The sequence below is a fragment of the Rattus norvegicus genome, chromosome 10 (assembly GCF_036323735.1).
Source record: "Rattus norvegicus strain BN/NHsdMcwi chromosome 10, GRCr8, whole genome shotgun sequence".
NCBI lineage: Eukaryota > Metazoa > Chordata > Mammalia > Rodentia > Muridae > Rattus > Rattus norvegicus.
The window spans coordinates 99162301-99174580 of NC_086028.1; the positions used below are offsets into that span (position 1 = coordinate 99162301).

The 12280-nt window shown below is 50.3% G+C and overlaps 2 protein-coding genes across 5 annotated transcripts in view; one reads left to right on the forward strand and one right to left on the reverse strand.

Annotated features, from left to right (window-relative positions):
• Slc39a11 (solute carrier family 39, member 11) overlaps positions 1–12280 on the reverse strand; it is a 421148-nt gene that overhangs the window by 387146 nt on the left and 21722 nt on the right. The gene's annotated exons all lie outside the window — the stretch shown is intronic.
• Positions 1053–8219, forward strand: Sstr2 (somatostatin receptor 2). Its single transcript, NM_019348.2, has 2 exons — positions 1053–1331; positions 6396–8219. Exon 2 carries the CDS (start codon positions 6485–6487, stop codon positions 7592–7594), a length of 1110 nt encoding a protein of 369 aa, NP_062221.1. The 5' UTR covers positions 1053–1331; positions 6396–6484; the 3' UTR covers positions 7595–8219.

Below are 12280 nucleotides of genomic sequence, written 5' to 3' on the forward strand. Positions count from 1 at the left end.
TTTATGCTTTTCCCAGATGAACACACAAGCAGTCATAAACAGGGTGGTCGCATCGGGGGGCCCACAGAGAAAGCTAATCCGAGTTTGCTTCCTGATTTTTCTTGTTCTAGAAACCACCCAGGTGCACTCTCTGTCTCTCTCCGTCTCTCCGTCTCTCTGTCTCTCTGTCTCTCTGTCTCTCTGTCTCTCTGTCTCTGTCTCTCTCTCTCTGTGCGCGCGCGCGCGTGCACGCGCAATAGGGTGAGAGGTGAGGGAAGGGAGGCTACAGGATTGATTATGACTTATTAAAGTATTGGAACACCGACTGAATCATCACAGTCAAAAAATAAATAGCTGTAACTCGATGCGACACATCTCCCACTTCTTACAAGTCCCTCTTTGCTCCCGCAGAGCGCCCCAGCGCGCGTAGGCGGAACGGTTGGGCTGGGGCTGGGTCAGACCAGCAAGCAGTGACTGACAGACTAAATTAAAGCAAGGAGAGACTGCATGGCCCCGGGGCCTCCAGTTGGGAGACCCGTGGAGCCCGCGGAGCCCGCTGGCTGCGGGAACTGAAGCCAGGTGCGACACCCACACCTGCAGGCGCCTGCATGGAGACTCGCCTGCCGTTTTCACCCCTCTTTTTCTCTGCCCTTAGCCTGGCTCTGCAACCTGTGCCCTGTTCCCGGGACTGGTCCGTGGTAGGCACGGCTTTGCAAACTTGAGAACGTGCCTTAAAGGTCCCGGAGCTAGTCTAGGTCACCCCAGTCGCCACACCAGCTGCCTGCAATTTGTTGGGTAAAACCGGACCAAGTCTCTGAAATCGGAGACAAAGCCAGCACGTCCTCATCGGGAGGAGTCGTGGGGACACTGACATCGCTTCACCATCCACCAGCATCCAGATCCGCTGACTTATCCTCACTGGGCGCCCTCGGCCACCCGCGGATTTCTCCACTCTCCTCACCAGGTCCTACAGGACTCGGCAGGCGGAGCCAAGCTGCCGTGACGTCACGGGTGGGGGCGTGGGGAAGTGTGCCCGGGGGCTGCCACCCGCCCCGGCCAATGCTAGCGGCGCAGCCACCGGCACGCTGGCGAGGCCACCGGCCCCTGGAGCACCAGTCCGCCGCTGGGCGTCGATGATCTACAGGCCAGGGTAGCTCTACCGGGGCCCACGCAAGCTCTCTCAGACGCCAGGAGGGCCAGCACGAGCCAGACTGGGAAGCTGCGAGCCCGAGAGCTACTGCGGAGCGCCAAACACCCCCTAAACCTGCTGCGCTCCCGGGCGCCCGGCTGGGTAAAGGACAGCTTCTGGGAGCTAGAGAACACAGAGAAGCGAGTGCTCGTGGAAAAGCAAGGTGAGGGGTGCGTGTGTGCATATGTGCGTGTCACAGAGAGATGCAGGGAGGGACAACACACTTTGGGCACCTACATGCATCTGCACCGGGGATAGACCGCCGATTCCGGCGACCTGCATATTAGTTAGTCCCGGCGTGCAAATTCTCTGCTTTTGTGCCTTTGGAGGTGACAGGTGGGTGAAAGAGGCGTACCCTGGTGTCTGGGGTGGAAAGGTAGTGTGTTCCGGGACGGATTTGCCCAAGAACGATGGCGTGTGCCCTGCGAGCCCGAGTGTCCAGGTGGTAGCTGTGATGGGGACAACTTGTTTCCCAGCCACCTGCGAAACAGCCCTGGTCCAAGGAAAATGAGATCAGCTAAAGGAGAAGGGGCATGCCAAGTGCCACTACAGGGTCCACACCCTGAGACCTAAGTTAGGGAGGGACGGGTGATGGGAACGTCACCGGAAAGTAGATTCTTCCTGGCTTTTTAACGCCCGATGGGGAGGCGGCCCAGATTCGTATGCGGTCAGGTACCCCCCAACCCCCACACACACCCGCCGCCCTCAGGCAGAGACTCTGTCTAGATTGGAGAGAACCAACTACTGAATGGTCAGGTCCTCGGGCGACTGCCCGTCCCCGGCACCTCAGTCCCCTCTGCGTTTCGAAGCTGGACGTACAAGCACCTCAGTCCACTCTCCCTTAGTCTTTCTAGAAACGGTGGGGATCCATTAGGGAACACTTTGTTCCCAGGGTCAGCGAGTTATGGCCCCAAATATTTTCCCCACACTAACTCTGTCTTTCTGAGGCTCACTTAGCCACCATCACCCCCATGGTGAGGGGCACTCTAGCGCCATGGTGGACGCTGCTACTGTCTAAGCTAAAACCAACTGAAGTTCCAACCTCAGATTCTTGGAGGGGTGTGTGTGTGTGTGTGTGTGTGTGTGTGTGTGTGTGTGTGTGTGTGTAAGCGTCTGGCAGGCTTGGGGGTGGGGAGGTCTTGAGGGCTCACAACAGAAAGATGTTGGAAAGAAACTAAAACCGGGAAGGATCTCACGTAAGCCACCTCTCACTCCTCTGGTTCTGGAACACTCTGTGGGAATGGGAGAGGGGATTCCTGAGTGGAAATCCTTCTTTCCATCAGAGCCAGGACTCTCTCAGGGGAAAGCACCCACCAAGCCACAGGCCAGTATTTTACAGCTATGATACCGGAAAAAGACAAAGCAGAGACTCCGACTTCCCGGTACATTTCATTTAACCACAATTCAACAAGTATCGACTGGTGGCATTTGGAATTCACTTTCGGTGAGACAATCAGAAAAGGAAAAGAAGCCACTTGGGGATCTTGGGCTTGTTATATAGGACTCCTGGGTTCTAAGCTCATGTCTTCCTTGGACATGGGGTTCCCAGCATGTAACCCCCATCCACCTTCCAAGACTTCTCTCCCCAAAGTGTGTGTCAGCCAATTTCAAAGAAAAGTGACACCCCCCCCACCCCTTGCCATTCATTCTGGTTCTGCACAAAGGGCACAGTTAGGGCTGAAGAGCTCCATCGGGCCTTTTACCACCTCTGATTCTTCTTTCCCTTCCTCTTCTTCCTCCTCCTCCCCCTCCCCCGCTCCTCCTCCTTTTGGCTCCAGCAGGGATTCCAAGGCCTAGGGGTCTTCAGTGCTAGTCAGACACTGAAGCACCCTCTCACGGTCCATAGATGGCACAAGCTAATGGTTACTGTGAGGCCCCACTGTAAGCAGATTGAATGGGATTCTGGGTCTATAGAATTAAGTCACTGAGATGGCAAAGGAGGAAAAAGACAGCGGAAATAACCTGAGTTAATCTGGGGATACTAAAAGGAGTTTCTTTACAGCTTCTGGTTGCTTGCTTCCCCAACGTAGACCCAATGCTATGGGTCCCCAACACGCAAATGCGAAAACCCCAGACCTCGATGTGCCAAGCACGTGCTGGGGAAATGAATGCAGAAAGAAAAGGCAGGCTGGCGTCTGGCAGTGAGAATGAAGCAGAGACAGAGGTGGGCAAGAATCCCACCTGCCTGTTGCTTGCGACAGCTTTAGCTTCCCCTTGCAGCCTCTACCGGCATTAGGCAGTCACTTGGAAAAGCCCTCTGCTTAAATGTGTCAGGCACGTGAGCTAGGGATGCTGGACATCCAGCCCTTGACCAGCTCTCCTCTTCCTGGATGGACCTCCTGCCCTGAGCCCTTCACTCTTCAGACACACAAGACTCAGCCCTCAACTTTCCGAGGAACCCCCAGGGAAGGGCTGTGCCTTACTCTCCTTTGTTCATAAGATTTACTTGCGTGCAAGTCACACATCATGTGACTTGACACCCTTCTCCTCCCCGACTGAAGAATTAGCTGCTATAGCTCCCCAGCGCAGTGACATGCACACGCACGCACGCACGCACGCGCGCGCGCACACAGACGTTGTATAACTGTGTAAATCACTTCATTATGGGTTGATCTGGTGCTTTACATCTTAGGCCAAGTCAACAGAATTCTCATTATTTTCTCAGCATGGAGGTCCCTCGAGTCAGTGGCTTCAAACTAAGGCCCAGGTACCAGCCCCCAGTTTCCATCCACTGAGCGTCACTTGGACATGGTGAGAATCACAAAAGGCTTGGGGCCAGGTGGCTCCGTGTCCAAGTGCCCACTCCACCAAGGGACTTTGAGTCTCTAAGCCTCAGTTTCCACTGAAGAAGGACAGAATCCTCACCTCCCAGTGAAGGGGACAATGGGTGTGAATGGACTCCATCAGTTTTTAAAAGCATCTTTTGACATTCATGAAGAGCCCACATTCCTCACCTGGTTTCGTGGGTTTTTGTCCTAAGTCAGAGAACTGCAGGCAAACGTACCCCCCAACACCCCCCGCCCCCACAGAGGTGGAGTGGGGAGTGGAGAGCATTGAGTATTAGAAAACCAAAACCAAGAGGAGGAGGAAGTGGAGGAAGAAGGAGAGGAGGAAGTGGAGGAGGAGGAGGAGGAGGAAGAGGAAGTGGAGGAAGAGGGAAAGGAGGAGGAGGAGGAGGGGAAGAAGGAAGATGAAGAGGAGGGGGGAAAAGAAAAGGAGAAAGGAGAAGAGGAAGAGGAGAAGGAAGAGGAGGAGGAAGCTGGGAGAAGAAGGAAGAGGAGGAGGAGGAGGAGGAGGAGGAGGAGGAGGAGGAGGAGGAGGAGGAAAAGGAGGACAAGAGGAAGAAGAGGAGGAGGAAAGAGAAGGAAGAGAAGGAGGAGGAAGCTGGGGGGAGGAGGAGAAGAGGAAGAGGAGGAGGAGGAAAAGAGGAGGAAGAGAAGGAGGAGAAAGAAGAGGAGGGGGAGGAGTAGAAGAGGAAAAGGAGGAGGAGAAGGCCTAATGCATCATTTTTTTAAAAAAATATCAAAGAAAGCCAGACTCTTACTTTTAGTATTGAAGACTATAACTTGATTACTGTGTAGGCAGGTTTCAATAAATTAGACATGATGAGACAGTACAGATGGAGGGGTCGAATTTATGAGGCTCTGATTATGAGCCTGCACAATGCTAGGCGTTTGCACATACTTTCTCTTGACCTTCATGACACCCCCGTGTTGACAAAGGAGAGTTACAGCAGTTAAGGGCTGGGCATGAGGTCACATGAGGCTCAACCGTGAAGCCAAAGTTTGTTCTCCCCTTAAATTCATGGGTTTTCCCACCATGGGAGATCTCTGATTGAAAACTCAGCCAAGCAGACATCAAGCCAGCATTCTTAGGAACCCTGAATGCTGGTGTCAGACCCCTCCAGTGTCAGGGGCTGAAATCCTGCAAGATCTGCCTTTTTACAGTCTGGACCAGTCAATTCCTTAGGGGTCAAAGTCCATGTGTTTGAAGCCATAGCCGTCCGCCACATGTGCGTCATCTAGGATGATGGTTAAACTCAAACCCTTCCCCCGCCATTTGAAAAAGACCTCAAAAAGTCTGCAGGCTGGCAGGCGGGCTGGCAGCTAGAAAGAAAAATGAGAACTTGCTTTTCAATTGAAAATGCACAGAAGAGGAACAGGGATGGGAGCTCAAGGCTGGAACCCCAAGCACCAGAGGCCAAGGCATGGGGACAGCTGTGCGTGCAAAGTCAGCTAAGGCTACATAGTGAGCTCCAGGCTGGCTCGGCTCGGTGGCGGGAGAAAGATGGAGAGAGAGTGGGAGAAGGTTCAGTCAATAAAGTCCCTGGCTTACAAGCAAGAAGACCTGAGTTCAACCTTCAGAACCACATAAAACTGCCGGGAAGTGTGACGCGTGTATCTGTAATCATGGCGGTGGGGAGGCAGACACAGGTGAGTCTCTGAAGCTCACTGAACAGCTAGCCCAAGCTACACGGTGAAAAATCCTCACTCAAAAAGGGGTGGGGCACTGAACCTACTCAACAACAGTTAGGAGTGGTCTCTGGCCTACACACACGCGTACACACACACACATACACACACACACATACACACACACACATACACACACACATACACACAAACACACAGACACAAACATACACAAACACACACATACACACACAAACACACACACATACACACACATATACACACACACATACACACACATACACACACATACATACACACACAAACACACACACATACACAGAAACACACAAACACACACACACAAACACACACATATACACACACATACATACACACATACATACACACACAAACACACACATACACAAAACACACAAACACACACACACGCAAACACACACATATACACACACACATACACACACATACATACACACACATACATACACACACAAACACACACATATACACAAAACACACAAACACACACACACGCAAACACACACACATACACACACGCAAACACACACATATACACACACATACACATACATACACATACAAACACACACACATACACAGAAACACACACAAACACACACACACGCAAACACACACACACACACACACAGCAGCAGCAGCAGCACACATGAATACACAAAAGAAAGGGGTGGGGGACGTCTAACTAAGATGAACAAGAAGTAGTGTAATAGCCCAGGACTGACGGTTACCTTTTCTGCTTCTTTTCCCAGATGTCACGATAGACCCTTGGCCCCAGAGTCCACTGAGGTGAGAGGAAGATCTCTGGGCTGCTTGGTTCTAGGCGGACTGAAGAGCAGCCATGGAGTTGACCTCTGAGCAGTTCAATGGGAGCCAAGTGTGGATACCTTCTCCCTTTGACCTCAACGGCTCACTGGGGCCAAGCAATGGCTCCAACCAGACAGAGCCATACTACGACATGACAAGCAACGCGGTCCTCACGTTCATCTACTTCGTGGTGTGCGTGGTGGGGCTGTGCGGCAACACGCTCGTCATCTACGTCATCCTCCGCTACGCCAAGATGAAAACCATCACCAACATTTACATCCTCAACCTGGCCATCGCAGATGAACTCTTCATGCTGGGGCTGCCCTTCTTGGCCATGCAGGTGGCGCTGGTCCACTGGCCTTTTGGCAAGGCCATCTGCCGGGTGGTCATGACTGTGGACGGTATCAACCAGTTCACCAGTATCTTCTGCTTGACGGTCATGAGCATCGACCGTTACCTGGCCGTGGTCCACCCCATTAAGTCAGCCAAATGGAGGCGACCCCGGACAGCCAAGATGATCAACGTGGCTGTGTGGGGTGTGTCCCTGCTTGTCATTTTGCCCATCATGATATACGCTGGCCTCCGGAGCAACCAGTGGGGTAGGAGCAGCTGCACCATCAACTGGCCGGGCGAATCCGGGGCATGGTACACGGGTTTCATTATCTATGCCTTCATCCTGGGGTTCCTGGTACCCCTAACCATCATCTGTCTCTGCTACCTGTTCATCATCATCAAGGTGAAGTCCTCTGGGATCCGAGTGGGGTCGTCCAAGAGGAAAAAGTCAGAGAAAAAGGTGACCCGAATGGTATCCATCGTGGTGGCTGTCTTCATCTTCTGCTGGCTCCCCTTCTATATCTTCAATGTCTCGTCCGTGTCTGTGGCCATCAGCCCCACCCCTGCCCTGAAAGGCATGTTTGACTTTGTGGTTATCCTCACCTACGCCAACAGCTGCGCCAACCCCATCCTGTACGCCTTCTTGTCCGACAACTTCAAGAAGAGCTTCCAGAATGTTCTTTGCTTGGTCAAGGTGAGTGGTGCGGAGGATGGGGAGCGGAGCGACAGTAAGCAGGACAAATCCCGGCTGAATGAGACCACGGAGACCCAGAGGACCCTCCTCAATGGAGACCTCCAAACCAGTATCTGAAACAACCCGGGAACGCAACGTGCACACGCACTAGCCAAGCCCCGCCTCCTGGCAGTGCGAGCCCCATTCACCCGCTTCCTGCCTCCCCTACCCATCACACCCGGCTTTTCTAGAGCAGAGCGGGATTTGAGTCTGGCTTGTCCGAAAGTATACCCCTCTGGTCACATCTACCCCTAAAGTGAACGTTTTCGTGCAGGCAGACAATTCAAAGACTGGAGAAGAGGACACGATGGCCTGGGTGTGACCCGGTGGAAAGCAGCTACCCGGCAGAAACCGGAAAAACCAAAACTAAAATCAAAGTTCCGCGCGTGTACGTGTGCTTGCCCGCTATGTAATCTCGTGATCTGATATTTCCGTTTGTACATCACCTCCCCACCCCCACCCCGGTCTCTGCGGAGCCAGTATACACGTGTCCTGTGTTTGTAAACCCAAGTAGCTAGTTCATGTGCGTCTAGTATAGGTGGACATTTACCACAGCGCTGAACCTGACGACAAGGACTCACCATGTCAGAGTCAATCTAATCTAAGCTTCCAGCATCCCTCTTGCATGGGCCTTTCCCAGACCCAGGAGGAGCATGAGCAGTATGTTCATATAATAATACATTTTTGTAAAAAGAAAAAAAAAGAAGAAAAAAAAAGTTAAAAGTAAGGTAGTTTTGTGTTCTTTATCCTAGAGGGCCCCGATGCTATATAGGCTCCTAGCCTCACAGGTGCTGCGTCTGTGATGGGATGGGTGTCTCATCGATTTCAAACACATTAAGTCAGAGTGAGAAGAGACAGTGAGAACATTCTGTGAGAGTCAGAACTTAAACTCGAGTTTGCCTCTCAGATACGATCAGTTATTCATTTACCCGAAGGGACTTAAAGGGTTGTGGCCATAGATCATTGTGTTTATCGAGACAAAGTCTGCTTTGAGATCAGATTATAGTTTTCTCTCCTCAAATTCCTTTAGTTTCGGGGACCTTCGGGGTAGGGAGGGATCAGGAGCCTGAGAGGCAAGAATCAGACTACGATTACCATGGGCAAACAATTTTCTCCCCAACACGTACCCGTCCCTGTGTGAGTGCACACATGCAGGAGCCCGTGCACATAAATAAATAAATGAATAAATAAATAAATAAATAAATAAATAAATAAATAAAACAATGAAAAGAAATATGAAGTAGAATTATATCTCTAATGCCAGATAAGGCTTCTTAAAGAAAGAAAAGAGAAATGTAACTCCACAACTCTTTAAAGGCATTTTTTTGGGGTCTTCTTGTTCTCAGTTCGTTTTGGGGGGGCAGGCTGTTGGTTCTTCCTGTCTATGTATATGTAGTGTACACGTGTGTTTATGCCTGTGCCTGTGTGTGCACGTGTGTGCTTCTGTGTGTGTAAGTTGGAGGCTGACACTGCTGTCTCCTCCGTCATGATTTATGCTAGTTCACTGAGACATAGTCTCTTACTGAACACGGAGCCTTCCAGTGAAGTGAGCCAGTTTGTCCAGAGGACCCCATCTCCACCACTCAAGCACTGGTGTTGTAAACCATCTGCTGCGCCCAGATGACATTGTTATGAGCTCTGGGGATCCAGATTCAGGTCCTCACACTTGGGCGGCAAATGTGCTACCCAAATAAGCCATCTCCCCAGCTCTCAGAGGTATTTTCATGTATTTATTATTAATGGGGCAGAGACGCGCTGGCTGTGGCACATGTGTGGGTGTCAGTGAACAACTTTCTGGGACTGATCCCTGCCTTCCACCTTTATGTGGGTTGTGGGGACCGAATTCAGGTCACACGGCTTGCTCAGCGAGCACCTTCACCGGTGAAGTCATCGTCCCAGCTCACAAGCATGACTTCTAAAGAACTGGATACAGAGCTGGACATTATGGAATGCACAGAAGTGAAGACTCAGGAACGGTGCTTATGAAACATTAAATTAAGGCTCACTAAAGGAGGATACAGGTGTGTGCAGGGAAAGGCTAGGAGCCCCACCCTTCACAGGGACGGCTGTGTCACCACCTTCCTCAGCTGTATGCGCATGAAGTGTTGTCATACAGTTGATGTGATATTTGAATATGCTAATTAGGCTGTTCATTATTCATTAGATATGCTAATTAAGATGGTCCTCACACCAAGGGTGCTATTTTCCTCTTTGTGTACAAGTGACAAGAAGCGATTCAGCCCCCACCCGCTCGGTTGATCACAGCTCTAGGATATGAGGGAATCCAAGAGCAGGTGAGTGGATGCTGCTGCCGGCTCTGGGCTGGGTAAGCGTCCCGTTTACCATCCCGCATGTAGACTTCGAGTGCGCTTTAAAGTGTGCTTTCTTCTGGCTCCATAAGCAAGGACTGTTTAGTTCTCAGAATGGCTGGCTGCCCTACCCGTGCCTAGCTCACCTTAGTGGGCCGTGCAAATTCTGCGGCTGTGTCAATACCGAAAACTACTCCCCAAAACTACTTACTATTGCTCAGCAAGATACGTTCAGTGGGATTTATGATAGGCAAATAAATCCGCCCCGAAGTAAAAGTGCAACCATAAACCAAGACTACAGGGACAATTGTTACAAAAAAAAAAAAAAAAAAAGACAAGCGCACACAGAGAAATCCCAGACTGCTACCAAAGGCAAACTTAGTTACCAGTTCAACTGTGGGCTGGCTTCTCGGCAGCCATACCAAATAGTGAGTCACTGCTTCCTTTTCTTTTTGATACAAATAGGCAACAAATTGGAAGGAAGCTCTCCACAGATCCACCTTTACCATGGCCACAAATGGAAGTGCTCATCTTTGAAAAAACATGCCTTTTTTAATCCCCCACTCGGGGAGTGGCTCTGAGACACCCAGAGTGGTAGAGATATTTCGGGAAGACGGATAGTCCCAGTAACGCTGTAGCCTTCATGTCCTGTAGCTTGAGAAATGGCCTCCAACAGAGCTTTGATCCTAAGAAGCCGCCAATAACCTCACGATGGAATGTCTACGTGATGTCTGGGGGGGGTACTCGGGCAACAGGATGGTCATTTGAAGGCAGAAGGAAGAGGACTTTAATATCCGTGGGACAGGGCTCGGAGGTGATCTCACAAAAGTTGAGAATGTACGCTCAGTCCCCAGAATCAACACAGAGGTCAAGTGCAAGTCGTGTGCTTGTGATTCCAGCAATGGTGAGCGGAGGTAGAGAGAAACGGACCTCTGGAAGCTTCACCAGACCCTACACGGTGAAGGTCCAGGCCAATGGGACCCTGTCTCAAAGAATAGATGTGCCTAGCGCTCAACACTTGAGGCTATCCTCTGACACACCACACACACACACACACACACACACACACACAAACCCTGACGACACATAGCATGGGTACACATGAACACACACACACACACACACACACACACACACACACACACACAAAACACATACACAAACACACACAAGATCAATAAATAATTAATTCCATCCAGATAAGCAATCTGGTCCCAGGATGTGGAAATTCATGTTTCACCCGTTAATCCACAGGTTATATTTATAATTTAATTAAAAATTTTGGGGTTGGGGATTTAGCTCAGTGGTAGAGCACCTGCCTAGCAAGCGCAAGGCCCTGGGTTCGGTCCTCAACTCCGAAAAAAAAAAAAAAAAAGAAAAAAGAAAAAAAATTAAATATATTATTTTATTTTATACACATGATTGTTTGCTTGCATGTATGTCTGTGTACCGTGTGCATGCCTGGTGCCTGTGGGAGCCAGAAGAGGGCATTGGATCTCCTGGAATGGGAGTTAGATAGTTGTAACCATGTAAATACTAGGAACCAGACCTGGGTCCTCTATAAGAACAGCCAGTGATCTTAGCCACTGAGCCATCTCTCCAGCCCCTGAAACATCTATTCTAAAGACGACTTGTTCTCTGGATTTCTTTTATCACAAAAAAAAAAAAAGAAAGAAAGAAAAAAAGAAAAGGAAGGAAAAAAAAGAAAGAAAAGAAAAAAAGGAAAAAATCTTTTAATGTAAATGTTAACACAGATTTAGTTCAAAAAGTCACTCTTAGCTTCAATCCAACATCATGAAGACAGATCTAATGGATAAAGGGGAAGTGGGTACAATAAAAAGCAATGAATCAGGGCTGGAAGGTTAGCTCAGCCGTTAAGGGCGCTTGCTACTCTGGCAGAGTTTGCTTCCGAGGACACACGTTGGACAGCTCACAATAACCCGGGACTCCAACCCTATGGATCTGACGCCCTCTTCTGGCTTCTGTGAACACCTGCACCCAGGCGCTCACAAACATGGACATAATTAAAAGTAAAATAAATCTTTGTTTTTTATTTCATTGTTTTTTTAATAATGCCTCGGATCGACTTCGTGATCACTGATGGTCAGATGGGTTTTACAGGCTACTACTCGCCTCCCAATACAAGGGGTGGCTCAGGGCCGATTAAACCTACACGGACTTAGCAGAGGCATTGGACGGCATCAGAGCTCCGGGGGCGCTGAATGATGTTGGCTGTGGTTTCAGTACCAGAGAGCTGAGTGATCTTGGACATGGAGCTGAATTTGTGTCTTAGCTTAGAACACGCACCAGTGATGCGAAGAGGACAGAGGAGGTGAAACAGTAGGCAAGAGAGAGAGGTCTCTGTGGACCCGCGGCAGGCAGAGGGGGCTCCGTGGACCCGCAGCAGGCAGAGGGGACTCTGTGGTCCGGAAGCAGGCAGAGAAGACTCCGTGGA